The 19,434-nt window shown below is 42.5% G+C and overlaps 1 protein-coding gene across 1 annotated transcript in view; it reads left to right on the top strand.

The window, feature by feature from the left end:
* Positions 1–19,434, top strand: part of PAPPA (pappalysin 1) — a 253,157-nt gene that overhangs the window by 97,223 nt on the left and 136,500 nt on the right. The window contains exon 8 of the mRNA XM_043453579.1: positions 17,617–17,745. Coding sequence (XP_043309514.1) covers positions 17,617–17,745 — 129 coding nt within the window. The remainder of the gene's footprint in view (positions 1–17,616; positions 17,746–19,434) is intronic.

Consider the following 19,434-nt stretch of genomic DNA (forward strand, 5'->3'; position numbering starts at 1 on the left):
GTGAGAAAAGTGTTACATTAAGGGAAGCAAAAGGGTTAGGAGATCCTCACTCAGCTTAAAAGGTCAGCAAGACCCTCCTAGAAAAGGTGGCATCTTCCCTGGAAAATTCCATGGACAGAGGAGCCTGGTGGGCTCCGGTGCACGGGCTCACAGAGTCAGACACGACTGGAGCTACTCAGCAAGCAGGCACACCAAGGCCAGGCCGATTAGATGGGGATCTGGTGGCGGGGAGGGGGGTGGTGCCATTTGTTCCTGCTGACTGTGGGGTAAATTTGGAGGAGGGGGAGAGTTTGAGCAAAGAAGCCAGAGAGATTGAGAGGAGGAGGTCTGTAACGATGGTTCTAGAGTGCAGGCTAAAGGGCCTGGACTTCATCCTGAGGGTGGTAAGGACCCACTCGATATCTTGAGGTAAGAGGATCCTGATGAGATTTGGTTTTAAGACCACTCTTTGGCTGTGTGCGGCTAGCTGGGTGGATGTAAGGTTAGAGACCCCGACCATAAATGGAGAGGGAGGTTAGACAGTGTTGCGGACTGTAAAGCAGAAGATGGCCCTGATCTACAGCCGTCAGGGTGGGAGCAGAGGGAGCTTGGGGGGCTAGGCAGTGGTGATGGATGGATGGGGACCCCATGGTGGTCAGGAGGGGGAGGCAAAGGAGTGGGTCCGAGAAGTGTCTGTGGTACTGGGGTCACTGAGTCACGTGATGGGAAGACAGAGGGCTGTTTGGTTCGGGATGAGAGGAGGAGCAGGAGGAGGAGCAATGGAAAAGTGTCTTCCCATTATCAGTCTATGAATCGGTGGCAGGCAGGCAGCTGCAGTTGGCTTTGAACCGTGACATTTCCGTACATAGATTCAGGAGCAATGGAGGTGAGCTTGTGCATGCGTGCACGCGTGTGTATGTGCGTGTGTGTGCATGTATGCATGTATACGTGTGAGTGTGTGTGTGTGTGTGTATCAAGGGTGGGCAGACAGGACCTGTGAGACCACCTGTTTTCATCATCCATCGATCCTCAAAGTGTTGTCCGGTGTTCTCAAAGGTCCCCTGGGGGGGTCGTGGGGTTAATCTTCTGTCGCACTAATACCTATAACGTTACAAGGCATGGGCTTTGTTTTCTGCCCAGGATTAATCATTCACTCATGGGCTTTAATATAAGCCAGACACCACCTCACTGTGCCTCATGCAGAGCGATGCCAGTCCCCCCTTCCATTTTAGCGCCAGCGTTCACATTCCTGTTGTCAGAGTGGGAAGCAGAGTTTTTTTTTTTTTTTTGCCCCAGCTTCAGTATCCTATAAACCGAATGATTTGAAATCTCCCATCCAAGGATGTTAGTCAAAAAAACACCAAGAAAGCTGGACTCAGCCATTAATTTTCTGTATGACTTGGGGCAATGAGTTTCCTCCTCTCTGGCCTCAAGCATCCAGCCCACAGTGAGACGCTCTGCACAGGATGGCTGAGGCCTGATTTCTACATGTCTGTGTGTCCTTCTTGTGCAAAGCTACTTGCATACAAGCTCCGTCCCCAAGTTTTCAGCAGAGAGAATTCTGGGGTACTCACACCTCCTACCATCTGGGAATTAGACTCAAAAACTCTCAGACTGAAAAGGAGCACTGAAGCCCTGACCCTTTATAAGAGCACTGGGCCCAGAGCTGACTGCTGCTACTGCTAAGTCGCTTCAGTCGTGTCTGAGTCTGTGCGACCCCATAGACAGCAGCCCACCAGGCTCCCCCGTCCCTGGGATTCTCCAGGCAAGAACACTGGAGTGGGTTGCCATTTCCTTCTCCAATGTGTGAAAGTGAAAAGTGAAAGTGAAGTCGCTCAGTCATGTCTGACTCTTCGTGACCCCGTGGACTGCAGCCTGCCAGGCTCCTCCGTCCATGGGATTTTCCAGGCAAGAGGACTGGAGTGGGGTGCCATTGCCTTCTCCACTGGACCCAGAGAGGGGAGGCCATGTCCTCAGAGTCACACAGCCCTTTGATGGCAGGATGGGGACTTGAACCTGGGTCTTCCTGATTCCCATTGCAGGTGATGCTTTTCCCACAACGCAGAGGGCTGGAGTTGGGCCAGACCTGGGGATTCAATAGCTTTGAGCTCCGCTCTCCCTGATCACCAAGGAGCCTCCGTCGGCTGCTTGGAGTGAAATCATAGCAGGCGGACGCTAGTAACGTCATGGCAGCTGGTGCTGGTGAGGGGGGTGCTATAGGAAATGAGAGAACGCATTTGGCCCAGCTCCGGGTCCACGTGACCCTCTGAGAGCCCTCATTTCAAAACAAACTCAATCTTTTAAGTTCAAGTTCTCCCTCTCGTCAGAAACGTGACTTCCTGCTCCTAAGAAGTCCGGCTTACCAAAGGGGCTCGGCAGACTCCGTGGACATCAAATAGCTCTTACAAAATAGCGTTTTGATGAGTTAAGTGTAAATGAATCAGAAACATAAGGATTACATTTTCCCCAAGCGCACATGGGTTTCCAAATTCGAGGGGAAATGTCGTTTGCTAGCTGCACGCCGAGACTTTCACCGAATCCAAAGCATTCTTGGGGAGGGTGAGGGCTGCGGGGGGTGGTGATGGGGGCGATGGGGGTGGAGGAGGGCAGGAGGGAGAAGAAAGAGACACCCAGCCCCCCAAATGGTTTTAGATGTGGTGCCAAATTCGAAAATGCTGTGGGGCTCACCCTCTGCCAGTAATAAAATCGCTGGCCACCCAGAGAGGCCAAGGGGAGGGGAAAGGAGGCTGCCTTCCGCGCTGGCCCCGAGTCCTCCACAACTGTGCTCACTTAGCGCCGCCCCGTCACCGGCCGTCACCGGCCCCCCGCTCGGCTCCTGGCCCCGGCGTGGCCTCGCGTTCACGCTGTGCTGAGCGCCTTGTTTACCTCCCACCGTATCTGGTGTTTCGGCTCCCGGGGGTCTTGGCGACCGGTCAGCTTGTCACAAGCCCCTGCTCTGTAATCAAGAGCCCTGTCCATCACCAGCAGGGGTGTTTGGGGAAGCTGTCACACAGCGCCTTTGGTTGCCTTCAGGAAAAACAAGAGTCCCTTGTAGTCCTTTTCCTCCCTCCTTGCTTTAATGCTATCCAGGTGTGGCATTTCCCCCAGACTGGGAAATGTCTTCCCTTCAAATCTGCACCGGACGCAACCAACCAGCTAGATCTCAGGCCTGCTGTTACCTTATCCCCGGATTTGAAACTCGGAATCTTTTTCTAATTTCCACGTTGCCCCTCCATTCTTTGTCTTGTGTTTTATTGCACTGCACCAAGAAAGTAGAAAATCATTTCAATTGGTGGTAAAAGATGATTAAAACAAAATAACAAAGGCCTTGGCTGCAAACTGTTAGTTTTATTAAATTTGCTACTGTGTTGTAAATTGGTACCAGGGCAAACCTTTGGACAGTTATTTCAAAAGCTGCTGGAATTCATCAGTTGAGTGTATACATCTGCTCCTTTCTGAGCCTTATACAGAGTGAGGGCTGCGTCGTCAGCAGGGAAAGAATGAGTTGGGTGTTACCTGCGTGAGAGGGGTGGACCCAAGTCCCATTGGGAGGGATACACAAGCCCAGTGGATTCTCAGATCCCTGCTTTTTCATTCTTTATTCATTTAGTCCAGACCACGAGTTGGAACTCACAGCAGCCCCCAAGAGGAATAGTGGATGGACATTGTAAGACAAAAGTTCATTTTCCCAGACAAAGATTCTCTTCTTAGCAATGGAATCTCGGTATTCTGAGATGCACAGCTTTAATAAAAGGGCACTTGAATGGAAGGGGCTGTGGTCTACCAGGTCCTGCTCTGGCAGGAGGGTAGGGGGCAGTGGATTTAACCCAGGCTGTCTAAAGACCTGGGTGCTGGTTTGATATCTCAACTGCTGTTAAACCATCTATTCTGACTTACGCAGCTGGAGACGGGGGACTTGGGAAATCATTGCATTCAGTCCCCTGCTTTTACACCAGTGGGTTCCCATCGCTCAGTGACCCATGCCGCAGTATCTTCCTCAGAACCTTCCACCATTTACTGCACGCTCTCAGCTGACCATTGCCATCAAACTTTAGCACTTCCTTTGACTTAGCTTGAAGGCCAGTCTTAATGCACTGTTCTTCCTCTCAAAACATTTACCTGTGTCCTGTTCTTTGCTGTTCCTACTGAATGCCACACTCATCATTTATGTCTTGACATTTTCCCTATGTGCACTATCTCAAACTGTTAATTCCTTCAGCAGATACTGTTGGAGACGTCGCCTGTGCCAAGCACTGTGCTAGTTACAGAGATGTAGCAGTAAAAGGCTGATGTTTCTTTTTGTCCTAAGAACGCTTAATATACACCAGGGAAGACATCTGATTGCAACAAAGGGTGCTGAATTTTATAATCAAATGTGGGGAGATATGGGCACTTGGGAGAGGAATCAAGCTAACAGTGTTAGGAGTCTTCCCTTTCTCATCCTTCTAACCGCTCTTGGACCCTCTTTTCTGTTGGTGCTCTTTAAGGTCTTCCTTGAATTACAGTCAAACTGTATTTGGCTTATCCTCTCTTTTGCCCACTGAACTATTTGAGAACAATGATGTTGCCTTCTTCATCTTTGGAATGGCTCCTACCAGAAGTTTCTTACATCCTTCTTATTTGAATTGCACAAGGAAAGCAGCATTGGGAGAGGGGAACTAAGTCATCTGAAATCACAGCCAAAGTTAATTGAAGAACCTTAGTCATTTTTCCTGACAAGTGGTCCAGGTGACATCCACAGTGATGCCAAAATGCCTTTCGAGTTGTCCCTTCCCAAAGGCAGAGGATATTCTCTGCTTCAGATAATTAACAACTGCCCTCTTCCCATAAAACCTAAGCCCAAAGGACCTCTTAACCTAAAACAAAAATCAAGTGTTCTCGTAAAGATTCAGGGTGATACCCAAACAAAATTGGAATTAGGAGTATATTATTACTGCATAGGGGTGGGGAAAAAAAGCTGAGTGTATGAATGTTAAGAAATCCTTTGGAGAAGACCACTCATAGCTTGAGCCATTCAGTGAGGAAGGATATTTTGTTGTAAGTTTTAGTTCTCTTTAATCAATTTAGAATATGACAACGTCTAGCACAGTGCCCAAACTTGATAGGTAGTTTATTCCCACATCGTTCATCCCATGGGAAATATTTGGTCTTTCTGCCTTTCCTCCAAACCAGCTCTCTCTACTGCTGCCAAAATAGTCTTCCTTGGAACAAAGGTGGTTGTGTCCTTTGCCTTGAAAGCCGTTTCTCTCTTCTTCCCCCAGCGTGGTCTCCTTCCGCCTCCTGTCAAGCCAGTGTACCTTCTCTGAGAAGTCTTTTCAGACTCCTCCTCTGTGTCCGATACTACCTGTGGTCCTGTAGACCTCTTTAACCTGTGTGAAAGCCACTCATTTTATTGTCTTTTCTTCCCCACAAGCCTATGAGTATCCTAAAGGCAGGCCTATATTTTATTAATCTTTGAATCCAGGAAACCTAGGAGAAGTTGGGACAACTCAGTGAATGCTATTTGGATGAATGAATGGATCAGCCAGGGAAATGATACACATATATTTATTCAGGATTTGAAAAAGTGGTCAAAGTCATGAAAGTAATTAGACAGCATAAAGCTAACTAGCTGGACTTACTTCTCCTGTGCCCTTTTTTCATGACCACTAAAGGTGAAATGGACTTCCCTGGTGGCTCAGCTGGTAAAGAAGCCGCCTGCAATGAGGGAGACCTGGGTTCAATCCCTGGGTTGGGAAGATCCCCTAGAGAAGGGAAAGGCTACCCACTCCAGTATTCTGGCCTAAAGCATTCCATGAACAGCATAGTTCATGGGTTCACAAAGAGTTGGACATGACTGAGCGACTTTCACTTCACTTCAAAGATGAAATAGTATTGACATATTTGTGCACGTACATTCATAGAAAATTGTGTGTTTGTGTGTGATAATACACAGAAAGATACATGAAGGATGCTAACCAGAATGTTCTTCTTTTAAAAAAATTATTCATTTATGTGATTATTAGTGTTTTTTCTTTGTGGCGGGCACTGCAATGGGGCTTCGTTGCTGTGGGCAGACTTTGTCTAGTTGTGGCAAGCGGAGGCGACCCTCTGGTTGCGGTACACAGGCTGCTCATTGCAGGGGCTTCTCTGGTTGCAGAGCATGGGCTCGTGGGCGTGCGTGGATTCAGTAGTTGTGGCACACAGGCTTAGTTGCCCTGTAGCATGTGGGAGCTTTCCAGACCAAGGATGGAACCCGTGTCCCCCGCATTGGCAGGTGGATTCTTAGCTCCTAGACCACTAGAGACGTCTGGACTATTCTTGATAGCTGCTTCAATGTGATGGGATTTGATATAATTTTACTTTAATTATTTTATATAGTGCTTTAATTTGTTAAAGCAAGTGTGGGTGATCTTGATGGTTAGAAAAAAAGTAAAACAGTTGTGATTATATTACTATCCCTTCTCAATTAAAACAAAAATCAGCTCTCACTCTGGCAATAGGCTAGTGCTTAACCTATTTGTTCTATAACTCTACATAAGCAATAAAGTCTACTTTAGTCTGAGTTGTAGCTTCTTAAAAGACTTTGGAACTACAAATGGAGCTTGTGTTATCGTCAGATATTTGCTGTGGTCTATACTTGATTGTCGATTAATGCACTGCTCACTAGTGTATACTTATCCAAGGAGTCCTCTCAATATCATGGGAATGTCAAGGGTTCTAGAGTCAAATAGCATGATTTAAATTCTGCCATATAATTATTATCTCCCTGACCTTGGGCACATCACTGAACTACACTCAACCCCAACTGAACAGTGCAAATGATTTCTGTCTTTCAGGTATATATTAGTAATTGTATGTGAAAATATGGACTAGCAAACTAAAAATATTTCTAGTACAAACATCTATCCAGTCATTTGAGATAAAATACAACTGATGTTACTAGTGTTCTTCAAAATGCATGACAGATCAGAGAAGTAGAAAAAAAAATGTTGCTACAGGCAAACAATAAAGTGGAACTGAGAATTAGACAGGTTAGCTCTGAATCTAGTTTTATTGATGTAGTTTGGACAAGGGAGAGCCTCCAGTTTGGCAAGTGCGTGGATTGAATATTCTCATTTATTCCAGGAGAGATTTGGTCCTGAAACTCTTGAGTGGGAAATCGTATCTGAGGGCTTCAGAATGAAGTTAGGACTTCTGAAAGTTACATGCTTAATGAAAGGGTGTACTTGGGGGAAAATATCTATGTCTATGTCCTATATCTCATAAAGATTTGAGGTTTGAGTTTACATTGCTCACTATGGTCTGGGAATGCCTGAACTGAAAAAACTAACTGGAAGCAAAATGAAAAAGATGAGTTCTCGATGAATAATGTTTCAAGGCTACCTAGAAATTGTCCTCTGAGAGGGAATGTAAACTTGACCTTAGGGAACATGATTCCCCACTGATTAAAACCCAATGAACATGAGTTGACACGCCAAAAAAAAAAAAAAAAAAAAAACATAAAAACTTAAGAATAAGGGTCAGAAATCAACATCAGTTTTTATTAAATTTTGACATTGATAAGAAGTGTATACATTCATAATTTTGTGTAACCAGGAAAAAGAAATAATAAAGTATAATCTGTAAAAATTAGATGGACTAACTAGGGGTAAAGAGTAAAAATAAAGAGATCCAGTATATCCAAAGGAAGGTAAGAAAGGGGGGATGTAAATAAATAAGCAAGGAAAAAGGATGATAAATGGAAAGCATAACAAGATGGGATAAATTAATTAATAGTCACCACACTAATCAGATTAAAGTCGACTATGATGATGTAGATTCTCATATTGGATTTAATTGAATATAAATTCATTGAAAGGTTAAAGGTAAAGGAATGGAAAATATTTGCCAGGAAAAAGCTAACCAAAACACACTAATATTAATATCAGGTAAAGGAAATATTAAGACAAAAAAAATTTTTCTAAGATATAGTGATTACCATATAATGATAAATGGAAGTTATATAATGATTCTGAGCTTGTATATACCAAATAACATGCCCTGAAAATATATAAATCGACTATGACACTTACCTTTAAGAAAAAAAGGTGATAAATCCACAGTGGTATTATAATATTTTAACATACTTTCTCAATAATTAGTATACTAAGCCAAAAAAAAAAATAGAATAATAATCTAGTTGACTTTGAACAACACACACAAAAAAAGTATTTCATCTGACAAAAATATATAGAACCCTGCTACTGAATTAAGTATAAATATTTTCTTCTAGAATGTATAGAACATGTTGTTTTTAATTTATTATGTCCCAGGCCAGAAAATGACAACAGGAAGTATCAAAGAATAAGTATCACATAGAACAGCATTTCTGTCCACAACACAACACATAAATATATAAGCCAGTAAACAAGCAGACAAGTAAATAAATGAAGATGGTTAAAACCTCTTTTGGATCAATTGAGTGTATGATCAAAAAAGCAAGAAATCTTATATATGATCCTGTGTGTGTGGTCGCTCACCGTGTCTGACTCTCTGTGACCCCATGGAGTGTAGCCCAGCAGGCCCCTCTGTCCCTGGGGATTCTCTAGGCAAGAATGCTGGAGTGGGTTGCCATGCCCTCCTCCAGGAACATCTTCTCAGCCCAGGGATCAAACCCAGGTCTCTCGCATTGCTGGCAGATTCTTCACCCTCTGAGCCACAAGGGAAGCCCAAGATTATTGGAGTGAGGAGCCTATCCTTTCTCCAGGGGAACTTCTCAACCCAGAAATCAAACTGGGGTCTCCTGCATTGCAGGTGGATTCTTTACCAGCTGAGCTACCCCGGAAGCCCATATAAGATACTAGCAGACCAAATATATCAATGTTTTAAAACCTACAAACTCAAACAAATCCATATACACTGCATCAAGTGGATTTTCCCAGGATAAAATGAGATGTTAAAGTTATATGGTCTATGAATGTAATTCACAAGACCAGCATATGAAAATATATTTTTTAAATAAAATTGTCTTACTAGGTGCAGAATTTTAAAACTCTTAATAAAATCAAGTCCCTTCATGATAAAAAAAAACAAAACCAGTAACACCATTTGTCCTACCTGACCCAGCTAGGCCAAAAAACATCAACAAAATTTCTGAGGATTGAAAAGGGAGAAACTAAACCATCATGACCCTCACCTATAAAAGACTGCATAGAAAAATTAATAAGAATCAACAAAGTAGTGAAACTAATAAAACAGCCTGTGAGGACTGATGAATAGAATATCAATCTAGAAATTATTTTTGTCAGCTCTAAGACATGAAGATACAAATATAGATATACATGCAAATATGTTTATATATGTGGATGGGTAGATAGATTAAAGCTATCATTAACTATAGCAGTGACATCTATAAAATGCTTAGAGTTAGGAATATATCCCTAATAAAAAATCATCACGGTTTTTATGAAGAAAGCTTTAAAAACTTTATTGAAATCATAAAAGGAGACCTAAATAAATAAAAAGATAAACTATACAGTTAAATGGGAGGACACAATGTCAGAAAGAAGTGTTTTATCCTCAAATACATCTATAAGTTCAATGAAATTGGAATTAAAATCCCAACAGGCATTTCAGAAAATGAAACTAATAATTCACTTGAAAAAGTGAAAGGGTCTTTTGATGGAGAAAACCAAAGTATAGAGTGGACTTGTAGATAAGTCAAGACTTTTCTAAAACTATGGAAATTAAGACAAACTGCTATTGATAAGATAACAGGAAAAAAATAAACTAATGAAACAAGATAACTATCCCCCACCGAAAAAGAAAGCTTATCTAAGTTCTGAATGATATACGGCAAAGAATGTGCCACAATTCAGTAGTGAAAGGATTAAGTTTTACATAAATAATGTCAGACAAATGATTCATCTCTATTTGGGGGGAAACAATCCTTACCACCATCATCTTAAAAACTGTTTGTGGTTGATTGAAGCCATACATGTAGAAATAAAGACTAAAACTATTGGAAAAAAAAATAGGGGAGACTACTTTAATTTGTGTTTGTGAATACCTTGGAGCAAAGAAATGTTTATTTAACAAGCCAACAAAAGGCCAAATCATGAAAGAAATGATTAAAAATTTTTATTCAACAAAACAACCTAAACAGAATGAGAAAGAAAAAAAAAAATTGCAAAGGCTCAGTATCCAGTATCTGTAAATGCATGGCTTATCAATAAAGACAAAAGAACCCAATTTAAAATAGGCCAGAGTGATGAACAATCAGTCAACACAGGTAGAAACACATGTTGTCAACGAACACATGAAATGGCACTCAGGCTTGTTGGCAATCAGGGAAAGGCGAAGTGGAATAATACCACCAGGGAAGCCCCTAAGGCGTTAGTCTCTCAGTCATGTCTGACTCTGTGACCCCATGGACTACAGCCCGCCAGACTCCTCTGTCCATGGGATTTTCCAGGCAAGAGTACTGGAATGGGTTGCCATTGCCTTCTCCAGGGAATCTTTCTAACCCAGGGATTGAACCCACGTCTCCTGCATTGCAGGCAGATTCTTTACCATCTGAGCCACGAGGGAAGCCCAAATATCATTTAATACCCATCAGATTAGCTACAAAGTTACATGTTTGGTAGAATCTAATGCTGCCCGGGACCTGGAACAATGGAAAATCTATTAGTAGGTGTGTTAATTGGTACACTCTTGGAGAGTAATCTAGCAATATCTAATAAAGTTGATGATGGATAGGGAGGCCTGGCGTGCTGCGGTTCATGGGGTCACAAAGAGTCGGACACGACTGAGCGACTGAACTGAACTGAATAAAGTTGAAGATGCAGTTATCTTCAGCCTAGTAATACCACTTTAGATGTATTTCCTACAGACATTCATGCTTTATGTGCAAAGGAATGTGAACATGTATGTTTATAGCAATGTTATTGGAAATAACAAATAAAAAGATTACCAACGATGATAGTAATAATGACAGAGATATAATCTGGGTGCCTATCAGGAAAAGAATGCTCAAAGGAAGTATATTACTGCATTGATCTATATGATCAATATGTGTGATCTCAAAAACAATGCTGGGTTTAAAAAAAACAGCTACACAATGATAAATGTAGTATTAAAACACCTAGGAAGTTTAAAACATGCAGAGCAACACATAGGCACAAGAAATATAAAAACACTCATGTGAGAGAGAGATGGTTGATTGAAAACAAAAAATACAAAACAGTATGTTTTATTTCTTTTACACCAAAAAGAAAAGAGGAAGAAAACATGGCAAAATGTTTTAATTTGACAAAGCTGGGTGGTAAGTCTAAGGGGATTTGTTATAATGTTCCTTGTATTTTTCTATGTGATTAATATATTTTCTAATCAACACAATACTAATGGTATGTATAGTGTGCCTGGGCACATCATCTCAGGCTCCAAAAGTGATTGTTTCCTTCTCTTCCCGTGGCTGGAAGCTGGTGTATGAAGCATCCAGGGATTACCCTCTTATCCTTAGCCCAAGGCAGCCCTGGAATACTCGGGCTGTTCCTGAGCCAGAGGCATCCTAGGTGGTCCCCCACACCGTGTCTCCCAGCTTAGTCAATCTGGGTGGCAGATTTAGAACTACATCCTTCTCAGCACAGAATTTTAAGTGCTGAGGCAGCTTCTAGCTTGTAGAAAAGCCTGTGGCAGGAAGATGCAACACCACATTCCTCGTTAAATTAGGGCTGCTTGTCACATTCTTCCCAGATTCCCATTTTGTAGACGAAGAAATGGATGATCAGAGAAGGAGGCATGGCTCGCCCATGATGAGTGAGTCAGCTGTGGTGTTTAAGAGGATGTGTGTCTCTCCTGACTTCTAGAACTTTCCAACTAGTCTTTGTATGCGGATGCTACATGATTCAAAAACTTTATCTCTTCACCTCTGCTGTCTTCTCTGCTTTGTCACAGCCGGGGTCTTCACCTCCAGAGAGCAGAGTCTTGGGATGGCATTAGACAGACTTGCTTAAGTTTCTGTCCTGTGACAAAAGCAGTGTGACTGCGGGCAGGTAGCTTAACCTCTCTAGGTGTTTGTCTCCTCAGCTAAAAACTGTTCATGGTAAATATTCAAGGGACGGCTGTTTTGCTTCAATGATGTTATTCGTATGAGGTGCCAGGCATAGTGCCTGGCATGTGATAAATACCCAACAAATGGAAACTACAATTGCTATAATTATTGCAGAAGCTAGGGTATCAAAAAAGTATAATACAGTTCAGTTACACGGACTATAGAGAGAGTGTGTATGATAAATGGATGCTATAATATGGAAACAATAGGACGTCGATACGGAGGAGTCAAGAGGCTCAGAGAGAATTTCCTGGAGCAAGCAAAATGGGGTATTTCCATTGTGAGATGATGTCCCCTGCCCTCTTTCTCCTATTGTACTTGTGTAGTTCTCATTTTATCTTCACAGTGGTATGGGACAAGAATCATACGTCTTAATTAAAAGGTAGGAAAACAGGCTGAGAGGAAGAAAGTGACTTGCTTGTAGATTTCAGAAGGGTTTTTAATTGACCTGTCATGATACTAATTACACACCAACATTTTAAGAAATTGACATTTTTGCCAAAAGCTAGGTCATGGTGTGTTTAGACTCCTTAATAACATATATTTTCTTAAGATAGTGATTTTATAATCTATAACTAAATTTACTTTTAGGTTGTGCTTCAGATTTGATACACATCACCATCAATACATTTCTGGGGAAAAGGACTGAAAAATCATGCCACTTAGAAATGTCAGTGTTTTTATTTCTAATTGCCATAGATGCTAACCTAAGGCAAATGTGTCATTTGAGATATTTGTGAAACAATGATGGTTAAGCATAAAAACATTAAAAAAAAGTCATACCAAGGATTCAAAACAAGCCACCCTTCAAAACTAGCCAAACAATCTCATCATATTTAAATCCTGCCATTTAAACTTACTAGCTAAAAGCCTGAAATTAATCTGAGATGTGATGCATTAATGATTGAATTCTGGTGGAGGTTAGCTTTCAAATAAACTGGCACTCGGAACTCTATGAGAGAAATCAGAAGTGATGAAACTGATTGTGTTTCAGATGAAGTGGTAAAATTTTAGTTTTAAACAAGAGAAATAGGAAGTTTCAGGTGGAAGCGTGTTCCCATCACTGCCCTACATGGAGAGGTTTTGAGCTGGAGAGTAGCTTTGGATCTAAGAATATTCTGATGGTGTTGGCGAGGCTGGAAAGGGGAGATGCTCGAGGCAAGAGGGCGAGCCAGAGCTGTCAAGGTTGGGATGTAGGTGGTCGCAAGGATGCACAGGGAAAGACATGGTAACTGTTGGATGGGCTTGTTGACAAGGCTTAGGGTCTGCTTGGATGTGGGAGACTCAGGAGGGGAAGGGGTTCCAGTGGCAGCATTAAGACTTTCCAGATGGTTTTCAGAGCAGCTGAAAGGAACAAGCTGACATAAATGTCCTACTTTTAGGCCAACCGTGAAATAGGTCCTAACCTCCAGCAAAGCCTTCAGAAGCCATAACCTGTCCTTCTCAAAAAATTCTCTTCTACCTTAGAAGAGAAGAAGAGAAGTTGCTCAGTCGTGTCCGACTCTTTGCGACCCCATGGACTGTAGCCCACCAGGCTCCTCGGTCCTTGGAATTTCCCAGGCATGAATACTGGAGTGGGTTGCCATTTCCTTCTCTAGGGGATCTTCCTGACCCAGGGATTGAACCCGGGTCTCCCACATTGTAGGCAGACACTTTACCTTCCAAGCTACCAGGGAAGCTCTTCTATCTTAGGCTCTTGAGAAAAGAGCCCTGATTTAGCACTATTGTGACTTTAACTTGGAGAAAATATAGTTTTATCACAAGAATTCTTAAGTGGAGAAATATCATCTTTTTCATAGCATTTTTGCCATGATTTCCCTTCTCTACCTTTTAATGAAGGGAATGGCTTCTAATTACCTATGTGAAAACTTGTGATAACAACCCCTGCCTCAAAGAGCCACTCTCAGGCTTCTGAGAGATAATCATGCATGTGCCATGCATGCACTGTTTAGAAGGAGGGTATTAAGGTTTCTCTGCCCATCAGATACTTTCTGTGTAATGCCTGCAGGTAATAAGAAGGACAGTGGTGGAAGTTACTGGGGAATCAATTTTGCCCCAGGGCAAAGACAAACCTGGGATCCAGAAATTTCAAAACTTGAAACAGCCACCTAGAGAGAGAGAATGTGTGAGAACCACATGCCCTGAGGGTTCTAGCCAAGCACTGTGGCAGAAAAGAGAGTTTCCATCGAACCATGACGCATAGGATAGATGATGGTTTTTTTCATCTTCATGGGTTTACCGAACCAAGTTTATATATAGTTATCTGTTTCTCCATTCCTTCGGGTAAAGAGAGCACAGCAAAGCTCTCAGTGGATGAGAATGTTGATAATTTAGCTCTAAGAGTAACAGGTTAACATTAGTTAACTATTTATCGTTGGCTGGACACATAGGTGCTTTATGTGCCCTCACGTTCAACCTGTGGGAAAATGCTGTGAAACCAGGCTTCTGACTAATTTGAAATAGGCTCGGAGCACTGGAACCCCCGCCTATGACTTCTCAGCGAGCAAGTGAGGAAGCCAGGATGGACACATGTGTCTGCTCACCTCCAAGTGGTGTTTGCTGAGACGGAGGAGGAGGGGGAGGGGAGGAGCCCAGGCAAGGTGGGGGAGAAAGCAGTCACAAATATCAGCAGAGCCCCTAAATATCATCAGGCATAGGTCATTTGGGTGCACACCATGAATGAAAAAGCACAAGATAGAGACGTACTCTTCACAGTCTCACGCTTTTCCACCGAAGTGCGCCATCTGCTTCAGACAGTGACCATATGCCCCCAGTAGCCTGGGAGGTAGCCTGTAGAAATTTTTTTTTTTTAATTTTATTCCCTAATTGGGCCATACTTGTTTAATGTAAAACATACCTCCATATTTTTTATTTTTATTTTTTTTTTAATTTTATTGATTTGGCTGTGTCAAGCCTTAGTGGTGGCATGCCGGATCTTTGCCCTTACCCTAACCCTAACCCATCATGTGGAATCTTTTGTTTGTAGCACATGCACTTTCTAGTTGTGCTGAGTGGGCTTCAAAGTGCACAGGATCAGTAGTTGCTGTGTGTGAACCTAGGTGCTCTGGGGCCTGTGGGAGCTTAGTTCCCTGACCAGGTATTGCAAGGCGGATTCTTAGCCACTGGACCTCCAGGAAGTCCCAGCCTCCATATTTCAAAGCAAAATAAATGTACAATAGAGCTCATGTCATCTTTATCTCGGGCCTTCATGCATCTCCTGGGAAAGCCATTCTTCCCCCTGCCCCAATATTCCAGTTTCAGTAGCACCGTCTGAAAATGTATACATTCACTGGTCTAGAGGTGGTTCAAATATCCAATAAACTTTTATAAAAGCCTCTAATTATATCAACAAATTAGCATTCCAGAGGTTTACAAGGCAACCACTATTCATACAGTTATACATATAATATCTCAAGATTTTTATGCATTTTGCCTACTTAGTTTTCATTGGCAGAGCGCGGCTGGAATCTCCAGGGACTTCTGGTCTACCCTCAATATTCTTAACCTGCTCCAGCAGTGCTGAAACAAGCTCTCTCTTGGGTCATAAGTCCAGCATTCTCAGAAGGGTTGTGTTCTTCGGCAGCCTCCTTCAGTGCTCATAAACTCTGGCTCCTCATTGTGTTGAGAGTCAGGAGATACTGTCAGTTGTCGCTGCACCTGTTATCTTACTGGCCTTATCCAAACAGCCCCAGCCCGAGCAGCAGCTGAAACAACAGATGGGCAGGGGGACTTGAGATTTTTTGACACCATCCTTTTGTTTATGAATCCCCCCTCACCCCAACTCTGGAATCTGATAGGAATTCTCTTCATTACCATTTTGTGCTTTCTTTTTTCCCATGGCACATTTTTATTATTAAAAAGTAATTAATTGGTGCAGAGGGAGATGAAAGAGAAGAATAACATTTCCCTTTGAAAATGGTCAGAAAGGAAATGGGGGTGGTGATTTGGTCATGTGGATAAATATACCTTTGCCCTGGAAGATAATTGCCAGTATCCAGGTTCCTTCCATGGCAGGGAGTTCAAGTAAGGAGCTGAGAAGAGATAAGAAGGGGAGGAAGGTGATCTGGTATAAGGTTGGGTGCCAGGAAAGTGGAACAGGCATTGCTTTGGTGGGGGGGGTGGGTCTTGAGAGCAGAGAAGAGATGCAATCTAGGTAAACTGGAAATCTAGCAGGAACCAAAGGCTGGAATTGCAATTGCAGGACAAGATTTCCCTTTGCAAGGAGTGAAATTGTTCAAGCAGACCTGAACTAGGAATTAGGGAGGCAGAGTGCAGGATATAATTTAATGCCATATGGTTGTAAGCAAGTTGCTTAATCTCCTTATGCCTCAGATTCATCATCTGTAAAATAAACATGAAACTACTAGTATACATGTAGTGTTGTTTTGATTCTCAAATGAGAAAACACGCAGAAAGTGCTTAGCCCCAGGCTTGCCATTCATTTAATAGCTGCTGCTATTATTATTATTTTAGTCAAGAGTGAGAGGCACAGTGCGGAGCAAGTGGCAGGGAGATGGATAGTCACTGGCTGTGAACCGTCAGGAAAGGACTTGCTTGCTTATGTGGGGTTTCCGCTCGGATCTTAAAATGAGGGCAGTGGAGCAGACAGTGCCCGCAGAACCCCGCATGGCGCTTTCCCACCTCTGTGCTTTTACTCATCCCATTTATTCTTCCTAGATGGCATTCTCCAACACATCTTCGTTATGGGCCATATATCATCTAATTCTTATCCACCAGGATTATTCTAAAGATTAAACTAAAAATAAAAAGTGCTCAGTCGTTCAGTCCTGTCCAACTCTTGGCGGCCCCGTGGACTGTAGCCCACCAGGCTCTTCTGTTGATGGAATTTTCCAGGCAGGAGAACTGGAGTAGTTGCCACTTTCTATCCAGCCAGGGATCGAACGCACATCTCTCGTGTCTCCTGCATTGGCAGGCAGACTCTTTACCGTTAGCGCCACCTGGTAATATTCGTGGTCGTATGTCAGTTGATGCCTCATTTTAGTATAGCCCATCATAAGTGGGAGAGTGGCTTAATCACGGTAGACATGAAAAATTACTGGATAACTAACTTATGTGTGGATTCTAACATGTGACACAGATGAACATATCAAGAAAACAGAAACAGACTCGTAGCCATAGAGAACATTCTTGTGGTTGCCAAAGGAGAGTGGGATGGGGGAGGGAAGGATTGCAAACTTGGGACTATCAGATGCCAACTAGTATGTATAGGATGAATGAACACCAAGGTCCTACTATATAGCACAGGGAACTATATTCAATCTCCTGTAACAAACCATAACGGAAAAGAATATGAAAAAGAATGTGTGTCTGTGTACAAAGGAGTCACTTTTGCTGTACAACAGAAATTAATATAACATTGTAAATCAACTATGCTTCAATAAAATTTCTAAAAAACAAATAACAATTATTGAATAATTAAATATGTGGGTGGTATCAAAAACAAGCCAGACTAGTAGAAATGTACTCAAGAGGGTCCATTTTGTCTGTCCCCAGCCTTGCTTCTGTATACTTGATAGTCTTCCTTATGTTTTTATGTTTTCCAGAGATGTCGGTCTTGGCAGTGTGTACCAGTATTGGGTCATCGCTATTTCAGGAAATGAAGAGAGTGAGCCGTCACCTGCTGCCACATACATCCACGGAAGTGGGTACTGTGGTGATGGCATCATTCAGAGGTAAGTAGGTGTAGCTACAGACAGGACGGGAGGCAATGCTAATTAGGCCAGAAGGTGGTCGGGGTGCCAAAGAGAAGCGCTTATGGGCTACCCTTCAGGGTGTGAGCTGTGAGGGAGCCCCAGCAATCTGCAAGTCGATTTGTCTGCAAGTAGTTGGCAGGCCTCAGAAGAAAAGCTGTGACTCTTTTTTTGAGCAAACACGTTTCTCAAATGTGTAGTAATGTAAGATTTCCACAGGGCCACCATTCCGCACTGACTGCCACGGTGCTCTTGTTCCTCATTGTTTCCTGTGAGCTACAAAGATTCTGTTAGTTTTTTCCACCTCAGTCCACATTCAGTTAACAGGATACAGGGCACCTACGTGCGAACACTTTCACATTCTTTGCTGGTTACCGTTTACACTTATTAAAACTGAGTGTATTTATTATTTCTATTGTGTTATATCAACAATTTACAAAACGAGTCAGTCTCATAGAAACAGCAAAATATTTCAACTCTTCTGTAATGTTGAAACCATAAATAGTAAGCAGCCCTCTAGAGTGAACATTGAATATGACTTTTAAGTACAGGAGGCAAATGAATCGGTAAGTGTAAAGATTCCACATGAGCAGCCAAAAGAAAGGATAAGTGTGATTAGAAGATACAAAGCTGTGTGTCTAGAAAATGGATTTTATCGGATCATCAGTCCATTCATCCCCTGTCCACAGGGCAAGATGTTACACAACTGAGAAAGAGTGGCGAGAAGCCATCAAGACTTTTGCATTGTTGGGAAAAAAAAAGGAAATCTTTGGGTTTTTTTTTTTTTTTTTTCCCTCCAGAGTAAGCATAAAAATGTCTTGTCACTGAGTTAAATAGTTTTGGCCCTCAAGATGAAAAAGAGACCAAGGATCATTCACAAACTCCTTATTGCTAAATCTGTGTTCTTTCTTGCAATCACAGTTGCAAATCACACTATTGCTAAGGGACTTTTAAAACTATTGGCGGATTTAATAATAAACGTTACATATGGAGATGACACAACGTGCTATTGGCAAAATTCCATCATTAAATGGCACCATTGGGTGTCACAGAGTATCTGTACACCGTGGGATTGCAATTACTATTTCTGTAGGGGGAGGGGCACTTTAAAGGGAATTTGTTTCACTGATGTGCAGAACATGAATCGATTCATAGGTATAGTTCATATAATGAAAGAAAAGGGCTCAATGACTGTTTCCTTGGTTTATCATTGACACTCGTGCTAGAGGTCAAGAGCAATTTAATTGGATGCTCATAATTTTGTGGTGTGTGATATACACTGGAAAGCTGCTGTGGAATGGAAGGACCAGCTAGGAGCACAGCTAGGATGATGCAGCGATGCAGAGGAAGAGTGTGTCCATGAATACACATTTGCACAGACACCCACTACTGGCCAGCAGTTTGCCTTCTGATCATGGCTTAGCACTGAAGGGAAAAGCAGATGTCGAGAATATGATCGGATGCGGCCAGTGAGCCACATCTGCCCAACTTATTGTGCAAAAGGATAGCAGTATGTGCAAGACACTGCTCCCCTAAAACCCTGAAATAAACCAGCTGCTACAAGCAGGGTACTAAGTCAAGTTTTTGAAGTAATGAATGACTTTTTTTGTTTTTTCTTTACTGTTAACACTGATAAAGACCAGTATTGAATATTTGTGCAATTTCAAGTGA

The sequence above is a fragment of the Cervus canadensis genome, chromosome 30 (assembly GCF_019320065.1).
Source record: "Cervus canadensis isolate Bull #8, Minnesota chromosome 30, ASM1932006v1, whole genome shotgun sequence".
In the NCBI taxonomy this organism is placed as follows: domain Eukaryota; kingdom Metazoa; phylum Chordata; class Mammalia; order Artiodactyla; family Cervidae; genus Cervus; species Cervus canadensis.